Genomic DNA, 21106 nt, shown 5'->3' with positions numbered 1-21106 from the left:
CATTAAATTTTCTACAAAATATGTCAAAAACTGAGATAGTAATGTTAGTCAGTTTGTCTTTTATACCTAACTAATGTTTTGTTGCATATTTTGATGTATTGTGCTGGTCCTAAAGATACATATTTGTTGTATTGCCATATTCCTACTGGCAACCAACAATACTGAAAATGGCCTTTGTTCTTATTAATCCTTATGCCTTTAGTTCATTTCCACTTGATGCTTATATTACCACCCTGCTTTATGTTTTAGTTTTCTTGTATTTCCCTTATTATTATCTTCTTGCATTTTATTTTTGATATGTTTATTATAAATAACATAATTTGAGGAACTTAGTTTACTTAAATTTGGGGAGATTTATTTGGTCTTCTTTTACCTTATTTTATGTTTTTTATGCTTCTTTGTCACTTTTTTTTTTTAGGTCTTTTGCATAATTTATTTATTGGGTTTTTCTCCCTGGTAATTTCAACTCTATTAATGGTGACCTTTGAATTAAATTCACACATAGGGTGTGTGTGTGTGTGTGTGCACGCATGTGTGTGTGTGACTGACCTTTTTACCTCGGATGAAGCCATCCATATCTTTGGATGTCTCCTATTGGAAGTTGAAAATTTTAACTTCCTTTCACTTTCTTTTCCCCACTCAGTTTTTACAGTGTCTCAATCTGGCATTTTTTATTCCAAGTTCTGTTTATTTTTAAATAATTTTATGTTATATATGTTCACTTTTAAGAAGTATTTTCCATACTTTATTATTTTATAACTATTTTGGTATAATAGCTAAGAGTGCCTGCTCTAGTAGACTATTTGGATTTGAATTCCAGCTCTATGACCCTGGACATACTCTCTACTTTAGTCTTCTCTTTTTTTTTTTTTTTTTAACTGGAGACGGATATTAATAGTACCGACGTCACAGAATGGTTGGGAGGATTAAGGGTTATATATATAATCCTGGTTATATATATAATAACAGGTTAATTATATAATCCTGATTTATAATAAGCATGTCATAAATGTCAGGTGCCATTATTATTATTGTATTAATAATGATTATTTGGCCAGGCAAGATGGCTCACACCTGCAATCCCAGCACTTTTGGAGGTCGAGGAGGGAGGATCACTTGAGCCCAGGAAATTGAGACCAGCCTGGGCAACATAGCAAGACACTGTTTAAAACAAAACAAAACAAAACGATTATTTAAACTTAAGACTGTTTTACTGATTTTATTTTATTACCTAATTTATTGCTCACATCTTAATTTACCTCATTTTCCTGTCTTTATTTCTTTATTTTGATTAATTTTTCTTCTTGTTGGCTGAATAATTTTCTCAGTAGGATTGGCAGACTTTTTCTTAAAGGGCCAGATAGCAAATATTTTAGGCTTGTGGGTGATAATGTCTCTGTCACAACTACTCAATTCTGCCCTTGTAACTCAAAGGCAGCTATAGACAATACATAAACAAATAGCTAGCCAGCAGGTTACCAACCATAGTTTACCAACCTTTGTTCCAGACTTTTGTTATTGTTTCTTGTGGAATTTTTATTAGGAAGGTTATGTGGATTATACAATTTCAAAGTCCTTGCGTGTCTGAGAATATCTTCTGTTGCTAATGTAGGTAAATGATGACTTCACTTTTGAGGGGGGGACTAGAAGTGGGGAGGTAGACAGGGTCTCGCTCTGTTGCCCAGGCCGGAGCACAGTGACATGATCACAGCTCACCACAGCCTCAACCTCCCAAGGCTCAGGTGATCCTCTGACCTCCTGAGCTCAAGCAGTCTGCTTACCTCAGCCTCCCAAAATGCTAGGATTGCAGACATGAGCCATTGCACCTAGCCTGACTTTCTTTTATGGAATTCTTAGATTACAGTTGTTTCCCCTCAAAACTCGTTGGAACTTGCTCTGTAGTTTTCAAGTGTTGTGGAGAATTATGATACAACCTAATACTTTCTTCTTCCTGATAACTAATTTCTTTTCCTCCTGGATGACTGAGGATTATTTTTTTTTGTCCTTGGCATTCATCATTTCACCAGGAGAATTTTTTTTTCAATTCTGTGTTAAAGGAGCAGGGCTAAGAAGAACTAGATTAATGCATTTACATATCATTAATTTTAGCTACTTTAGATTGCCTTATTGTCTTGTTCTCCCACTAAGGAAATTTCTGGATATTGTATTCCGAAAGTTAGCCATGGAAACTTCTTACCATTTTATCATTTCAAATTGCACATCATATGGGAAACTAGATATTTTAAATGGCAGAATGCTGTTTTACATTATATAGTCTGGTCCGCCTGTAGCACAGTTTCATGGGAGTATATAGCTGCACAACCACAGAAAGCATATTTAGGAAGTGGTCTAATTTACTCTTGTTTGAGGATATTAAATCACTAAATGGTTTGAAACTAAAACTTATGGTATAATCAAAACATTGTTAACAGTGTTTTAAATTATAATTGTAGCACAACCAGAAGAAAGAACCTTGATTTTAATTTTATTGAATAACACAGTGTCTTTTGTAACCAATTACAGTCTATGTGGGTTTTTTGTTTTTTGTTGTTTTTCTGAAGCAACAAATCCACAATAGGTGACCTCAGTACTGGGGCTGTGCACAGCAGGATGTGGGGCAATAGCCCAGCAGTAAGCCTCCCAGGGTTCAACTGTACTAGTCCGCTTCCCTGCAGTGGCCTTCTTTGCCTGAATATAGCTCTGCAGGTGACAACCACAGAATCAGAATCTTCTGGGCGAGCACATGACTGTCCCACCATGCCCATCCTCCTCCTAAGTTCCTGAACCAGCCCTGTCATGGCCGCCATGCTTCCTCCATGCTTCCTCAGTGGCTGGCTTACTAAGCAATATCAGAATTACACAAAGTCCTGAATAATCACCTGGATAATGTGGTTGATCTCCTGTTCCAGCTGCTTTTCTGCCTTAGGGCTTGGAGAGCAAGCAGCATTGGGATGAAGCATTCTAGGTGCAGTTGACCTGCAGCCCCTGGACAGTGGCACTGGAGCCCAGCCATCCTCCCAGCACCACTAGCAACACAGACAGAAGGCACAGAAGCCACACATTGACCAGAAGCTGGACGACCAGGAGCCAGCAAAGCAAGATGCCCTCCAGCCATCTGCTTCTGGCTATTCAATGGGTTATTGAGGCTATTGCTAGACCCAGCTGGGGTCTCCTAGAAGTGGGGCAGTTTCCTTGTCTTCATGGCTAAAAGGACCCGGTGGCTCCCTGAGATGACTGCCCTCTTTCTGTTTTACTTTAGAATTAGGGAAAAGGGGCCAGGCGTGGTGGTTCATGCCTGTAATCCCAGCACTGTGGGAGGCCAAGGTGGCTGGATCACTTGAGGTCAGGAGTTCGAGACCAGCTTGGGCAACATGGTGAAACCCCATCTCTACTAAAAATACAAAAATTAGCCAGGCATGGTGGCGCATGCCTGTAATCCCAGCTACTTGGGAGGCTGAGGCAGGAGAATCGCTTGAACACGGGAGGCGGAGGTTGCAGTGAGCCAAAATCACGCCACTGCACTTCAACCTGGGCGACAGAGAAAGACTGTAAAAAAAAAAAAAAAAAAGAAAAAAGAAATATATATATATATAGTGCATTTATGGGGGCATTGACCATTTAAAGTACCCCCCAGAAGAGGGCTATTATGATGTTGAAGTTTTGGAAGCAAGTTCTAAGAAGGCTTTTTAGAGACATGATAGTAGTTTATATGTATTCTGAGGGCCATCATATAAATGAAGAAGCAGATTTATTTCTCTAGAAGATTAAACTATGACAGTTTTTAGGAGCTACACAGAGTAGATTTGGACTGTGAATGAGGAAAAAAAACAGCTCATTTAATATGGTCAACAATGTTTACATCTCAGAAGTGGTGACCTCCCCCTCAGAAATAATCAGAGGCTGTGTGATCATCCTTACAAATTCATTGGAAAGCTCATCATTGAATAGAGGAACATTCTGGAAGTTTTTTTCAAAACTCAGATTTCTCTGACATTGCATATCAGTTACCTCATTTATCCTCTAGCATTCTAAAACAGGAATGGGACAGGTAAGAATTCTTTGATAGAAGAATCAAACCAATAGAAAATAAGAAACTTGTTTAGAATCTAACCTATTCATTTTTTCATCATTCCATCAGTGCTACCAAAAAATAATGTAAGGCAGCAAATGACTCATTAGGTTACTGGAAAAGCCAGAATTAGAACTTTAGTTCAACCATTCCTGCCCGTACCATTCCTTATGCATTTTCTATTAAAGAACAGTGAGAGAAATAGCCATGAAATCAACCAGTGAAAGTCTCAGGACAGCTAGTGTTTATCTGATTATGTGACTCAATACACATAGAAAAAGATGTTTTTTCTCCTTACTAAAAACAAAAAATATGCTTCAGGAAACAGTGTAGAGTTGTCATTATTATTATCATGATTGTCAATGGTGGAATAATACTGTAGAAACAGACTTGTAACCAGAACAGACCTAATGTAGCTCTGTATCCTAGTAGCAAAGATTGTTAAGGAAATCTAAGTGAAAGGTGTATAGAAATAAACTTTGTGTAGGGTCTTATTGTTCAAATCAGTTTCAACACTTGTTGAGACCATTTTGGAAATCATGTAGAAAGTAAATTATGCTGTTTTATCAGGGGGGAAAGCCTCACTCTTCACTCTAAGTAGCCTAGCATTCAAAAGAATTCCTCTTTCAGTCTGGGCACCATGGCTCACGCCTGTAATCCCAGCACTTTGGGAGGCCAAGGCGGGTGCATCACTTGAGGTCAGGAGTTTTAGACCAGCCTGGCCAATATGGTGAAACTCCGTCTCTACTAAAAATACAAATATTAGCCGGGGGTGGTAGTGTGCTCCTGTAATCCCAACTACTTGGGAGACTGAGGCACGAGAATCACTTAAACCTGGGAGGCGAAGGCTGCAGTGAGCCAAGATCGTGCCACTGCACTCCAGCCTGGGCAATAGAGCAAGACTCAGTCTCAAAAACAAAAAACAAAAAACAAAACAAAAACCAGAATTCCTCTTTCAGAACCTTTCTATGGAAACAGGTTATGAGTTAGAATAAACACAGGATACCATAAGTTTTCCAAAACAGCTAGACTTAAAAATTGCCCTGAAGGCTACATTTGAGAGGAGACAAGTTTACAAGAGAATCGCTTGACATCATATTCTGTGTAGCATGTTTCACTTAAAGCAAGCTTGTTTTCGGCTTGTTTGTCCCACATGCTTTGACATGATCAGCAAATGAAATTGAATAGGCTGAGAGCTCTTTCCAGAAAGACTGGCCCTGAGAGGCTGGTGAGGCCCAAGTGAGCATGTCCAAGGCTGCAGCCCAGCTTGCCTCAGCAGTGGCCCAAGCACAGGTTCACAGCCTCTGTGGTGTCAGCGCATGTACTTTAACAAGCACTCTCAGTCACTCCACATAAAGCCAGTACTCTGAAAGTAACCATACCAGGATAAAAAGACAGAGAAACCTCAAGCATTACAGGGTATACTTTGTTTGGTAAAATGTATTTAACCTTAGTTGTAGGAGGTGATATTAACCATAATTTGCTAGAATAACTCATTCAGTTATTTAAATGATCTGGGCACATGCCTTCATGGAACTCACAGGACAGTAAGACTACAAGATCCTGATAAAGCTGAAGTTGTAAGCAGCCTGTGTCACCTCTGTAATTGTGGAGAGAGGGAATGGGGATACTGCTTTAATTCATGTATGGAAGCATATTGACTTGGCTCTTACCAAATGTTTTCCTATTTCTTTTTTTTTTTTTTTTTTTTTTTGAGACGGAGTCTCTCTCTGTCGCCCAGGCTGGAGTGCAGTGGCGTGATCTCGGCTCACTGCAACCTCCGCCTGCCGGGTTCATGCCATTCTCCTGCCTCAGCCTCCCGAGTAGCTGGGACTACAGGCGCCTGCCACCACGCCCGGCTAATTTTTTGTATCTTTAGTAGAGATGGGGTTTCACTGTGTTAGCCAGGATGGTCTCGATCTCCTGACGTCGTGATCCACCTGCCTCGGCCTCCCAAAGTGCTAGGATTACAGGCGTGAGCCACCGCGCCCAGCCAATGTTTTCCTATTTCTATTAATTTGGGCTGTATTCCTCCTGATATTGTGATGCCGCTTCCTCTGTCACTGCTTCCTTTCCTTTTCATTGCACTTTAAACATTGGCTTCCACCTGCACTCTACCCTTTTTTTGACCTTCTCCTCACTCCTCAGTTCTGCATGGGCAACTTCCTTTCAGGTTCTTTGCAGCTAGCCACTTGTATGCCCATAAATCCCAGCTTAGACCTCTCTTGCTGAGCTTTAGACCCATATTTCCAACTGTCTCCTGAACATCTTCATCTGCATAAGCTGAGACCCCTTGAATTTAGCAGATCCTATCTGAAATCATTTTATTTCTCAAACCTTTTACATCTATTTGCTCTCTTTCTTCATGCCATGCAAGCTACACAGTAGTCTAAGCTAGTCATGCTGTCATTCCTTTTCACTCTCAACTCATCACAGCTAACTAATCATTAAGTTCTGTAATTTCTGCCTTCTTTGGGTATCTCAAATGTGTTCCCTCCTCTCCATTACCACTGCCATCACTGCAGTTTGCATTTTCAACATTTGCAAGAGCTTCTGCTCTTCTCTAAAGCTGGCCTTTCTTTTCCAACTCATTCTTCACACAGTAGCTGGAGAAGTCCTTTATAATTGCTTGATTGTGTCACTTTCCTACTTAAAACCTTCAGTGGCTTCATATTTTCTGCCATTGTTACATTCTCAAGTATCTACAGGAATTAGGCAAATAACATATATGAGTGAAGTGGGCCAAGTGTGACACAATAAGGAAGAATAAGAGAGGACATTTCTGCCTGAAGAGATTTATAATCAGAAGTTTAAAAAACATGACAAACCAGCCGGGTGCTGTGGCTCACACCTATAATCCTAGCACTTTGCGGGGCTGAGGCAGGAGGATCATTTGAGGCCAGGAGTTTAAGACCAGCCTGGGCAATGTAGTGAGACCCCATCTCCACAAAACATAGAAAAATTATCCAGGCTTGGTGGCACGCACCTGTAGTCCTAGCTACTCCAGAGGCTGAGGCAGGATTGCTTGAGCCCAGAAGTCTGAGGTTGCATTGAACTATGACTGCCACTGCATTCTAGCCTAGGTGACAGAACAAGACCCTGTCCCAAAAAACAAAAACACATGACAAACCTATCAGAGAGTTTAATGTTGCCTGTGGATCTTCCATTTACTACAGTCAAGCCTAAACTCCTGAGCATAACACAGGCAGTGTTTCTGTGATACTGGTTATCTCCTTGAGATGATCAACTTGGAATGTTCAGCTTTTGCAGAGACTGACATAACCAGTGAGTCATGTTTTGTTGCTTAGTTTTTAGGTCAAATCGTGTTAGCATGAAGAGTGTGCGTTTATCATTTTAAGTACCTCTATGTTCACATTAGAGGCCGTGGAACATAAGGAAAGTTTGTAGGCTTTGGAGTCAGTGTTGACTTAAGTTCTATTCCCAGTTCTGCCAAAAAGGATCTGTGTGATTTTTGAGCTAGCCATTTAACTGCTTTGAGCCCCAATATCCTCCTCTGTTTAAAAAATAAAGAAATGAAAGTTTTCAAGATTGAGCGTATGAAGTCAAATGATAAACACCTCCAATTATCTAGCTCAATGCCTGCCACATAGTAACTCCTCAGTAAAATGTAACATTCAGACAGGTAGCAAAAATTTGAGAAGTGACAATAAATATACAAAACTAATTCCCCCAGCTGCATCCTTCCCAGCAATTGAAGGCTGGGTATGGTGGCTCACACCTGTAATCCCAGGACTTTGAGAGGCCAAGGTGAGAGGATCACTTGAGGTCAGGAGTTCAAGACCAGCCTAGCTGACGTGGTGAAACCCTGTCTCTATGTGGCCTAAAGGAAAGCAAACCTATTGGAAGTCAATATCAAGTGAAGCAGACAATTGGAAGCTGACACACACATGATTCACCCAGGCCACTAAAAACCAGGAGTTTCCAGCCTAGCTGCCTAGCTACCTGAAAATGGAATTTGAGCCCAGAAAGTGTTGCTGTTGACAAATTCATGAGCAGGATGGGAATATGGCCTCTCTAACAATTATGCATAATATACAAAGTTCATTTTACTTTTTTCTCTGCATAAAATCTTTACTTTTTTCATGTAAATGATATTAACTGAAATTTTAATTCAATAGTATAAGGACACATAGAATATTTATTTTGGTTTATTCTCTAGAGCTGTATAAATTTGAAGCACCAAAGGAAGGAAGTAAACAACTTAGTTTTCTTTACCAGAACATTTAGTGTGGTAAGGGAGGAGGGTTATTGAGTTTATGTTTTATTCCAATGCACAGAGTATATTAATGATATTATGACTGATCTAGGAACACTAAAGAAGCCTTGAAGAGCTTTCATCATTAAGGGAAAGCTTTGTCAAGCTTTGCGTTTTTTCATTTTGTTATTTAAACTTCAGCTTAATTTTACCATTTAATTATATTTAGTAATTTGTGTATGCAGCTGACATGATTGAAATAGGGGGCTGAGGCCAGATGCGGTGGCTCACACCTGTAATCCCAGCACTTTGGGAGACCAAGGCGAGTGGATCACTTGAGGTCAGGAGTTCAAGACCAGCCTGGTCAACATGGTGAAACCCCGTCTCTGCTAAAAATACAAAAATTAGCCAGGTATGGTTGTACATGCCTATAATCCCAGTTACTCGGGTGGCTGAGGCATGAGAATCACTTCAACCCTGGAGGAGGAGGTTGCAGTGAGCCAAGATGGCACTACTGCACTCCAGCTTGGGCAACAGAGTGAAACTGTCTCAAAAAAAAAAAAAGGGGGGTGGCTGAGTACCTTACAGTATACTTTTCTGCCTTACCATAGAGCTGTAGTGATAATGAATAAACTAATAAAAGAAACCAACTTGAAATTATCCATGTTGGCAGGGTGACATGACCAGAACTCCTGACTGTACTTACAATAAAGAGACTAGAAGGAACAAAGTAGAAAGCTGGCTTGTTGTGAGGGCAAGACTAAGATGCAGTGTTTCAACTTCTTACTTTGCAGCAATATGTCTCACCCTAGACACACTTTCTTGCCCAGATAAGTAATACCATATTCAAGCAACAGAACATTAATATTACACAGCTAAGAAGATGGTGTCTCTGAAAGCAAAGCTAAACCATTTAAGACAAAGAATGTTTAAACAAAAAGATAGACAAGTGCCGTCTTTACTGACCATAGTACTACTCTTCTTCGGCTTCAAGGAGTATTCCTAAAAGGGTGATCTCAATAAAGCAGTTTCATTTTCCATTTATTGAGACTTTGACTCAGTCACTTTTATGGTGACTTTGATATTACATTTTAGTGTTTAGCCTTTTGTTTTTCTTTAAAAAGGGATTTATTTTTGGTCAATGCCTTTTAAATATTTTTTTTCTCTCCTCTGCAGCTCCTCAGAGAAATTTTGAAATTGCCTTCAAGATGTTTGATTTGAATGGAGATGGAGAAGTAGATATGGAGGAGTTTGAACAGGCAAGTTGTCCTGGAGAGTTCCTCTAAATACATTAATATTTAAAATGCATTTTCATGTGCCTTGGAGTTACCTTAGCCTTGGTCAGTATACTCAGAGGCTATTCCAATTTTTGAAGTACCTAAAATGTCATTTCTCAAAATAATTCTTTGAACAGGTGGGTTGGTTTTATTTGTTTGTTTTCACTCTAAATGTAATGAATTACTTGAACATACCATTAAGGTCACGGTTGCTCTGATTCTCCAACATAAATTAGGTTATAATGCCTCTAGCTGGGAAGCTAAATTATGGCAATTCAACATTTACCAAAAAGCTGCTATGTGCTAGGCAGTTCCAGAATACAACGACTACATATTTTCTTAAAGGATTTCTATAAGAGAAGGAAAAATGGTGCCATACCTTTGACTATAGTAGGTGACAATTTCTAAATCCTAGGAATAGATTACATTTCCATAGAACTTCTGCCATTGGGGAACCATGGTGCTTCTCCAGATACAGTTATTATGATTGCCAGAAGTGGTCTCAAAACAGAAAAACTGTATGTATAGGAAAAAGCATTTTTTGTATTCTCAAAATGAGGAAAGGGGCAAATATTCCAAGAAGTGGGAGAAAGTATCAGGTACATTATATAAGGTAAGAAACTGGGCTGGGCACGATCACTCATGCTTATAATCCCAGCACTTTGGGAGGCGGAGGCGGTGGGGGGACCACTTGAGGCTAGTTTGAAACCAGCCTGGGCAACATAGTGAGACCTTATCTCTACAGGGGGAAAAAAATTAGCTGGGATTGGTGGTATGTGCCTGTAGTCCTAGCTACTCCGGAGGCTGTGGTGGGAAGATCACGTGAGCACAGGAATTTGAAGTTGCAGTGAGCTATGATTGCGCCATTGCACCCCAGCCTGTATGACAGAGCAAGATCCTGTCTCTCTCTTTTTTTTTTTTTTTTTTTGAGATGGAGTCTCGCTCTGTCACCCAGGCTGGAGTGCAGTGGCACAATCTTGGCTCACTGCAACCTCCACCTCCCGGGTTCAAGTGATTCTCCTGCCTCAGCCTCCTGAGCAGCTGGGATTATAGGCACCCACCACCATACCCGGCTAATTTTTGTGTTTTTAGTAGAGATGGGGTTTCACCATCTTGGCCAGGCTGGTCTTGAACTCCTGACCTCAGGTGATCCCCCCACCTCAGCCTCCCAAAGTGCTGGGATTATAGGCATGAACCACCACACCCGGCCATGAGAGAGTTTTTGAGTCTCCAAAACAAATGTTCATCCTTTCCTGAACAGAGATTTTCTAAGAGGATCCCAATTATAAAGTTGTCAGGCTGTCTGTGTTAGAACCCTAATTCTGCTACTTGCCAGCCACTTGACCTTGAGCAAGTTATTTAATTCCGTGTGCTTCAATCTCATTTATAAAATAAGGATAATAATAGGACCTATAAGATTATTGTAGGCTGGGCGCAGCGGCTCACGCCTGCAATCCCAGGACTTTGGGAGGCCAAGGTGGGAGGATCACTTGAGGTCAGGAGTTCAAGACCAGCCTGGCCGACATAGTAAAACCCCATCTCTATTAAAATACAAAAAGTTAGCCAGGCATGATGGTGCGTACCTATAGTCCCAGCTACTCAGGAGGCTGAGGCACGAGAATTGCTTGAACCCGGGAGGTAGAGGTTGCAGTGAGCTGATTTTGTACCACTGCACTTTAGCCTGGGTGACAGAGACAGACTGTGTCTCAAAAAAAAAAAAATTGTTGTAAGCGTTAAAAGAGATAATTATAATACAGAGTAGGCAAATAGTAAACAATAGTTCTGATTCTTACTTTTCTATGTTTATGTTTTTTCACTTCCTAATATTTTTCTGGATGCGGGTTTGATTCTGTATTAGGTTCAGAGCATCATTCGCTCCCAAACCAGTATGGGTATGCGCCACAGAGATCGTCCGACTACTGGCAACACCCTCAAGTCTGGCTTGTGTTCAGCCCTCACAACCTACTTTTTTGGAGCTGATCTGAAGGGAAAGCTGACAATCAAAAACTTCCTCGAATTTCAGCGTAAACTTCAGCATGATGTTCTGAAGCTCGAGGTAGGTCTTCCTTAGACTTAGTAGATCCATCACATGTGGAGCTGATGAGCAGGAGGGCCTGTACTATAGGCATTCTTTCCATTTACCTCCAGCTGTGAGAACTGATTGGTTTGAAGCTTATCAGTGATTTATAAACTGACAGCAGATAGGAAACAACATGTTCTGTGAAAATGTCATGAAGTGAAGTATTTCTGGAATCGAAAACCAAAAACCTCTAAATTGAAAATCTTAGCTGTCTTTGTATGCTCCGTTTGTGGAGAAAGAAACTCAGGGGTCACAGCAGTTCTCAATCTGAGCATATATTCCTGCTTTTTTGTTTATTGTGTGGAAGACACCAGAAGATGGAGATGAAGAGGGATGGATAATTGCAAAGGTAGTAAGAGCTGGAAACACACAATGTCAGAATAAAAATATGTGTGCTTAATATAAAATATATGTGCTTAACCAGACACAGTGGCACACACCCATAGTCGCAGCTACCCGGGAGGCTAAGGTGGGAGAATCGCTTGAGCCCAGGAGTTTCAGAGCAGCCTGGGCAACACAATGAGATCCTGTCTCTTTAATTGTTTAAGGCAATGTTGCTGAGAGTTGCAAAGGTATCTTACTGTGTTTGGGGATTTACAAGTTTACTTTTCCATTTAAAGTTTAGACTATCATGCTATTCTAGCTATTTATTCCATTCAAAACATTGATCAAATGCTTTCTATATGTATTTTTGTTTGGAGACAAAAATCTAGTCTCTAATTTCTTGACATTTTTAAAAATTCTCTTACACTGGTGTTTCCCAACCTCTTTTTCTTTTTCTTCTTTTTTTTTTTGAGACAGTCTTACTCCATCAGCAAGGGTGGAGTGCGGTGGCATGATATGATCTTGGCTCACTGCAACCTCCGCCTCCCAGGTTCAAGCGATTCTCCTGCCTCAGCCTCTCGAGTACCTGGAATTACAGGCATGTGCCACCACACCCGGCTAATTTTGTATTTTTATTAGAGATGCGGTTTCACCATGTTGGCCAGACTGGTCTTGAACTCCTGACCTCATGTGATCCTCCTGCCTTGGCCTCCCATAGTGCTGGGATTACAGGTGTGAGCCACTGCACCCAGCCTCTCTTTTTCTTTTAACACATGCCCTACCTTAATATTATTTGGAATTTCAAAACATTAAATACTGTAACTAAAACAGGTGAAAATATTGGAGAAAGGTGCTATCTGCTTTCCCATGTTTCCCCAAGATTCTTATATAGGATTTCACCTTTTCCACCCACTTGTCTCAATTGTGTTGTTTCGTTCAATGTCATTTTGTTGTAACAATGATGAGCGGGAACAAATCGATTTCCCCCTAGAGCCACTGTCTGTGCGGAGTCCCCTGTCTGTTTGAGTTTTCCCTGAGTACTCCAGTTTCCTCTCATATCCCAAAGATGTACATGTTCCGTGCACTGGAGTGTCTAAATGGTCCCAGTCTAAGTGAGTGGGTGTGTGAGAGTGTGCCCTGAGATGGAGTGGCATCTTGTCCGGGGGGGGTTCCTGCTTTGCACCCAGAGCAGCCAGGATAGTCTCTGATCATCCTCCATCCTGAACTGGAATAAGCATGTTAGAAAATGAAAGAATGCAAATTATTGTGAAATAAACTCATAAAGTAGATGATAAACAACACAGTGCAAAAGCTCTCAGTGAGCCTGCCGTATTGGTTATTGTTTATGTTTGAACTTCATGGTAGGAGGAGGTACTTATTACAGTTTTCACTTTACAAACATTTATTTCTTGATTTAACCCACCACCACTATGACCACCGACATCTAATCACTAAAAATTGGGTAAACGACTATCTTACCTGTTTTTATCAATCTTTCTTAGATCTATATATAGCTCACATTTATTTCAGTGTTTACTATTAGAAGTGTTTTGGGTCTTTATTTAGAAATTTGATGATGCTTTTGTTTTCATTTTGAGATGGAGTCTTGCTCTGTCTCCCGAGCTGGAGTGCAGTGGTGCGATCTCCACTCACTGCAGCCTCCACCTCCCAGGTTCAAGCGATTCTCCTGCCTCAGCCTCCTGAGTAGCTGGGATGACAGGTGTGTCCCACCACGCCCAGCTAATTTTTGTATTTTTAGTACAGTCAAGGCTTTACCATGTTGGCCAGGCTGGTCTCAAACTCCCAACCTCAGGTGATCTGCCCACCTTGGCCTCCCAAAGTGCTGGGATTACAGGTGTGAGCCACCACTCCCAGCCATGGTGATGTTTTTGTGACCAGAAATATGCCATAGGAAATTAACTCTCATCTTTATCAATTAGCCTATGGTAACATTGGTTTTGTTATGCATTGTTTCACTTAAAGTCTCAGTTTCCTAGAACCTAGTGAAGACTTACTGTATAGTAAAAGGTCAGTAAATGTTTGCCATGTTGAAAAGTTTTACAGCTTCCCTATTCCTTTTTTTCTTTCTTTTTTTTTCTTAACTAAATATTGTATAGGATTTTCTTTTTTTCAATACCTTTACATGAACCAAACACAGCTTCCCTATTCTAACTTCCTTTGCACAGCTGGATAGATAACTTCTCTGTCTAGTGAAAAGCTCAAGGCTAAGTAAGTGTCAGGAAAGGTTAAGTGCTTAGACTTCAAAGGGTTTTTTTCTTCATCGCATACAGAGGAATGTGACACATCAGCCTAGAAAATCACTTGAAAATATTTCAACAATAATAGAAGCAAAAGACATTATCTGGTCAGCTCTCAGTAAACCAGAAAATTAGTCATAAATTAATCGTAATACCTCAGTTTCTAAATATTCTAGTTAGCGACATTTTCCTTTTGTCTAGTTGTACATAGAGGGCCCTATCTTCAGAATAACCACAGTACTCTTATTTTTTGCCAGTTACCTTGCCACAGTAAACTGTAGCAGATCATGGAGTTCAAAATATAACTTCACAGAATGAAGAAAATGTATGTCCAATAGCATTTAAGTATTATGCTTCCAGAGCTTTATTTGGAAATGGTAACATTACTATTTTTACCCTAGGAAAACAGATACTTCTGAGGCAGTGAATTTTATTTTGTTTACTGATTTATATTGGGTATTTTTATATATAAAATATACTAGATATGTTACAACAAATACACACATACACACACACACACACAGGCATAGTGCTTACCTTTGTGAAATTTGCATTCTTATAGGAGTGTTCCAATATACTCCTCAGAGTACAGAAGAAAGAAGTAGACCTCATCTAACAATGTTTATGTAAGAGTTAGTATGTACTAGGCTTCAAGTCATATGCCTTGCCTTCTTAGTATGCATATATACCCAGACTGGTCTTCTTTGGGAGTATTTATAACATATTCTGGGAATGTAAGTGATTTACCTTATTAATTATATAATTACAATTAAACAGAGTGTAGGTCCAAAAAATGTAGTTAAAGAAGCACAAACTAGGGTAATACTTTTAGCAAAAACAAAAACAAAGAAATTTAAAAAAAAACAATAAAAACAAACAAAAAAACTTTTAGCAAAAACATACAGGGTCAACCAGAGCACTGAGCAGGTGCCAGCCTGACCACAATCTAAAACAACACTTGTCCCTAGAAACACAAATGAGAGCCTAGAGAAACAGAGCATAGGACTTTTGTCTTGCATACTGAGATGCTATAGAGTTGAAAGCCCACTAACATATTGTGTAGAAGGCCGGGTGCGGTGGCTCATGCCTGTAATCCCAGCACTTTGGGAGTCCGAGGCGGGCAGATCACAAAGTCAGGAGATTGAGACCATCCTGTCCAACATGGTGAAACCCCGTCTCTACTAATAATACAAAAAACTAGCTGGGCATGGTGGCGCGTGCCTGTAGTCGCAGCTACTCGGGAGGCTAAGGCAGGGGAATCGCTTGAACCGGGGAGGTGGAGGTTGCAGTGAGCCAAGATTGTGCCACTGCACTCCAGCCTGGTGACAGAGTGAGATTCTGTCTCAAAAAAAAAAAGAACATATTGTGTAGCATGCCCATGAGGGAAAATATTATAAAGCAGATTAGGGGTTTCATACATGTGTTCCTACACATAGCCTACACCCAAATGCAGAAGAAAAGAGATGTAAAAGGCAGTCGTATCTAAGATACTTACTCTAGAAGGCTCTCTTTTGTTTGACATTGATGTGGAACTATTTGTAGGCTTTGGACCAAGACGTGCTAAGACTGTTCCTTTTGCCAGTCAGCAGTTCGTCATGTGAGGAGACCAAAGACTCTTGTGAAAGAATGCAGCCTAACATGTAGTTAAGTGTTCTGTAAGTGGCTAGTAATACTGAATCCATTCTTCCCATATCATGGTGTAAGTCTAGTGCTATGGTTTCATTGTACACCACCCCACCCCCCCAACCAAAGTTCATGTATTGGAAATTTAATTGCTGTTGTATCACTGTTAAGAGGCAGGGGCTTTAAGAGGTGATTAGGTCATGAGGGCTCTGCTATCATAAATGCATTAATGTCATTTTCATGCAAGTGGCTATTACTGTGGTAGTGGGCTCCTGATTAAAGGGTAAGTTTGGCCCCCATTTACCCTCTGTCTTACATGTTTGCTTGCCCATCCACCATGAAAGGACCCCTGCCAGATATTGGTGCCATGCTCTTGGACTTCCCAGCCTCCAAAACCATGAGCCAAATAAACTTCTGTTCTTTATCAATTATCCAATCTGTGGTATTCTTTTATACCAGCAGAAAATGGACGAAGACGTCCAGTAGAATAAGTACCTTCTTACTGACGACCTCCTTATATAAAATTTCATCAGTCAGTACTGTGTCTTCCCAACTACATTTGTACTTCTTTGAGGAAGCATGACTAGCAGCAAGAGTATAGGCTTTAGTGCTACTGAGGCCTTGGTTAAAATTTTGGTTCCACCACTTACTGGCTATGTGACATTTGATTAGTTATTTATTCTCTCAGAGCCTGGCTCCTCATTTGTAAAACAGGGCAATGGTTAAGTGAGATGATGTTTGTAATGGGATGAATTGTGTCCCATCAAAATTCCAAAATTCCTATGTTGATGTCCCAACCCCCAGTATCTCAGAATATGACTTTACTTGGAGATAAGGTCTTTAAAGAGGTGATTGCATTAAATGAGGGGTAAGAGTGGGCTCTAATCCAACCTGACTGGTGTCCATATAAGAAGAAGAAATTTAGGCATGACAAAAAGACCCAAGAGACAATCATGTGAAGAGGCAGCCAGAAGGCAGTCGCAGCCAGAAGGCAGTCGCAGCCAGAAGGCAGTCGCAGCCAGAAGGCAGTCATCTGTAAGCCAAGGAGACAAGCCTCAGAGGAAACCAACCCTGCTGACCCTTTGAACTTACACTCGCATAGCCTCCAGAACTATAAGAAAAAGTCCCAGTCTGTAGTATTTTGCTATGGGAGCCTTAGCAAACTAATAAAATATTTCATACCTAACACCACCTGGCATGCACTGTGCCTTTAATAAGTGTGTTCACCTTCCCATTTATACCCACTGCCACCTAGTATGGCAACAGGCATATAAATAGGTCATCTCACTTGGATGATTGAAAGGCCTTACTTTGATTTTGAAATAGTTTTCTGATAAAACATCTGGAAAATGGCAGCAATTTTTGTTTTTATGAAACACTTTTAATTTCACTTTTCTAAGTTTGGGTAATTTCTCCTCTCATTGAGTATGAAATATAATCTCATCATCACAGCCAAGAGGAAAACAGAAATGATTGATAGTATCTTAATAACTTTTGTATGGGTTTTATAATTCCACCATTCTTTCTATCCATCTCTCACTAGCTTCATTTCATTACTTACCTACTTTAAAACTTCAGATCCAGGAGATTTATTGTTCCATTTAGTTATTTCTGTCTTTTTCTCATCACAGTAGCTTTGAAAGTGAAGAGAGTGCTATTTCTCTCTCAAACTTAATTTCCAGAGGGGTCAGAGAAAAGGGATAAGTTCATGATCATTTACTGAGTACCTACTATGAGCCAGGCACTTTATATACATTACATGCCTTCTTTATTTTAATTCTCAACAACCCTGTCAGGTTTAGTGATGTTTTACCCATGTTCTGGTTGTAGAAACTGAAACACAAAGAGGTAAAAGTCACAGGACTATTATATGGTAGAACTAGGATTCCAACTCGGGTCTACTTCACACTGTCTTTCGGACTGAACTATTTCTGTTCTTTGTCTGATTAAGTTATTACTTTTAGTCTGAAATGGCATTTCTGTACCTGATTTATTTGGGACTCTAAAGAAAAATAAAATTTTCTGAATTTTAGAGACAGAAAAAGACCAAATTTCTGGAATATGTACAGTCTACCTTCTTCAGAATCATCTTTTACCAACTTTTTTGACACTCAAGTCTTACGACTGTGAAGAAATACACTGTTCTTTTGTGCTTGCAAGACACTACCCAAACTAGCCATTTAATTATATTTAATCACAAGAATTATTAGCTGCTGGATTTTACAGCTATTTTAATGCTCTTAATTCTGATCTTTTTTTTTTTTCATTCTACCCTTTTTTCTTTATTTGGGAACTCAAAAAAACAGGTTTAAAAGAATGACTTAAGAATATGTTTGGTTTTTAAAATTCTCTTTTAAGGTTATTAAAAATTTCATCTAAGGCTATTGAGAACTATTGAGTTCCTTGGAGATAGGTGCCAAATCTAATTCCAGTTAATATATTCATTGATTTCTTAATAAGTGTAGCAAGTAGGATGTCAGTCAAAACTGAAAGGTATTAGAAAATTATTTGAAAGATTATGGTTAATTTTAATTTGAGAGGGGTAAGGGGGGAAAGGAGCTGTCATGTCAAAAAAAAGCAAAAACTAATTTTTGCTTTTAGAAGAAAGCAAAAATTAGAAGTAGTAGAAGAAAGAAGCAGCCAACTCAAGAATATAAGACAAGGACACTGAAAAGGTATTATCTAATAGAATTCCAGTCTGTAGCATGATCTTGCTTATAAGCTGGGATTCACATGCTTATCAAATAACCAATAAAATTGTTATATTTTGGCCGGGCACAATGGCTCATGCCTGTAATCCCAGCACTTTGAGAGGCCAAGGCAGGCAGAATAACCTGAGGTCAGGAGTTGGAGACCAGCTTGGTCAACATGGCAAAACCCCATCTCTACTAAAAATACAAAATTACGCAATGTGGAGGCACATGCCTATAATCCCAGCTACTCGAGAGGCTGAGGCAGGAGAATCACTTGAACCCAGAAGGCAGAGGTTGCAGTGAGCCAAGATTATGCCATTGCACTCCAGTCTCATGCCACTGCACTCCAGGGCGACAAGAGAGAAACTCTGTCTCAAAAAAAAAAAAAAAATTGTTACGTTTTAAGAAGCATGAGTGTCAATTATCTAAAGGTAAATCAGGTATGATTCAGAGGATAACAGTAACTGATTTATATTTCAGTCACTGATTATATTTCAGTCTTCAAGAAAAAATATTGAGGTTAACTAGATTTGTTCAATCAGAAAGAAAAAGAGAGATATAAAGAACTATGTTAATTATTCTCATCTGTCAATAAGAATAGAGACAAGGCCGGGTGCAGTGGCTCACATCTGTAATCCCAGCACTTTGGGAGGATGAGGCAGGCAGATCACCCGAGGTCAGGAGTTCGAAACCAGCCTGACCAACATGGCGAATTCCTGTTTCTATTAAAAATACAGAAAATTAGGCCGGGAGTGGTGGCTCATGCCTGTAATCCCAGCACTTTGGGAGGCCGAGTAGGTGGATCACCTGAGGTCAGGAGTATGAGACTAGCCTGGCCAAGATGGTGAAACCCCATCTATACTAAAACTACAGAAATCAGCCGGGTGTGGTGGCATGTCCCTGTAATCCCAGCTGCTTGGGAGGCTGAGGCATGAGAATTGCTTGAGCCCAGGAGGCGGAAGTTGCAGTGAGCCAAGATCGCACCATTGCACTCCGGTCTCAGCAACAGAGTGAGACTCTGTCTCAAAAAACAAAAGAAAACAAAAAAACAGAAAATTAGTCAGGCATGGTGGCATACGCCTGTAATCCCAGCTACTCAGGAGGCTGAGGCACAAGAATCGCCTGAACCCAGGAGGTGGAGGTTGGAGTGAGCCAAGATCGCATTACCGCACTCCAGCCTGGGCGACAGAGTGAGACTTCGTCTCAAAAAAAAAAAAAAAGAGTAGAGACAAAAAAAAAAAAAAAATGAAGGTATTAAGTTAAATATCAAGGAGCTTTTTAAAAAAATTATAACTACAACTGAATGATTAAAAGTACCTAAAGAGATTCTAGAATCACCCACCCTTTAAATCATCAAGTTGACATCTTTCTACCCATCCTTTTAAAGTGCTAAGGTAGAATTAAATCTGTCTGATGCAACAAATGACCGTATCAAGGGACATGCCTCAGCTCCTTCCCTGGCCAAAATATTATAGAAAAGGAGACCAAAAGGCAAGAAGGCTTTCAATCAAACACTTGCTGGAACTAGAACACTCTTTGGCAAAGTAGGTTTCTTTTTGCACTGATAGCCCAGTTTTGTTTGTTTTGTTTTCTGGGGAAGTGTAAACTAAATGATGAGACCTGACTCTTGATTTAATTAAATCCAAGAAACCAAATGATATGTTCAATGACATTTCCTTTAGTTTTGTACTTCCACTTTGCCTCTACAAAGCAGAATGTGGGTAGTTTCTTATTCCATCCTTAGAGGTTTCCAGTTTGACTTTTCCAAAAATTGGAAGAGTTTGTTAAAGAGTACAGTAGTCCTCCCTTATCTGCAATTTCTCTTTCTAAGGTTTCAGTTACCTGCCGTCAACTGTAGTTCAAAAATGTTAAATGGAAAATTCCAGAAATAAACAGTTCATAAGTTTCAGATTGCATGCCTTTCTGAGTAGTGTGATAAGATCTCATGAGGTCCCACTTGTTCCGCGGGGACATGAATGATCTCTTTGTCAGCATATAGAGGCTGTCTGCACTGCCCACCCCTTAGTCACTTAGTAGTCATCTCTGTTACCAGATCGACTGTTGCAGTGTTGGAGTGCTTGTGTTTAAGTAACCTTTATTTTATTTACTAATGGCCCCAAAGCACAAGAGTAGTGATGCTGGCAATGCAGATGTGCCAAAGAGAAGCTGTAAAGTACTTCCTAAAAGGTTGAAAGTTCTCAACTTAATAAGGAAAGGAAAAAAATTGTATGGTGAGGTTGCTAAGATCTATGGTAAGAAAGAATCTCCTAGCTGGGAAATTATGAAGAAGGAAAAAAAAATTATGCTGATTTTGCTGTTATATCTCAAACTGCAAAAGTTATAGCCACAGTGTGTGATCAGTGCTTAGTTAAGATGGAAAAGGCTTTAAATGTGTGAGTGAAAGACCTGAACAAGGGCCAGACATGGTGGCTCATGTCTGTAATTCCAGTACTTTGGGAGGCCAAGGCAGGCGGATCACCTGAGGTCAGGAGTTTGAGACCAGCCTGGCCAACATGGTGAAACCCTGTCTTAACTAAGAATACAAAAATTAGCCAGGTGTGTTGGC

General features: G+C 40.1%; 1 protein-coding gene across 5 annotated transcripts in view; it reads left to right on the top strand.

Annotated features, from left to right (window-relative positions):
• MICU1 (mitochondrial calcium uptake 1) overlaps positions 1-21106 on the top strand; it is a 267394-nt gene that overhangs the window by 144609 nt on the left and 101679 nt on the right. For all 5 annotated transcript variants that reach the window (XM_003271232.2, XM_003271233.2, XM_030797820.1 and 2 more), the window contains 2 exons: positions 9462-9544; positions 11421-11618. In XM_003271232.2, coding sequence (XP_003271280.1) covers positions 9462-9544; positions 11421-11618 — 281 coding nt within the window. The remainder of the gene's footprint in view (positions 1-9461; positions 9545-11420; positions 11619-21106) is intronic.

This window comes from Nomascus leucogenys, chromosome 18 (genome assembly GCF_006542625.1).
Source record: "Nomascus leucogenys isolate Asia chromosome 18, Asia_NLE_v1, whole genome shotgun sequence".
Classification (NCBI taxonomy): domain Eukaryota; kingdom Metazoa; phylum Chordata; class Mammalia; order Primates; family Hylobatidae; genus Nomascus; species Nomascus leucogenys.
This window is presented reverse-complemented; position numbering and strand designations above follow the sequence as displayed.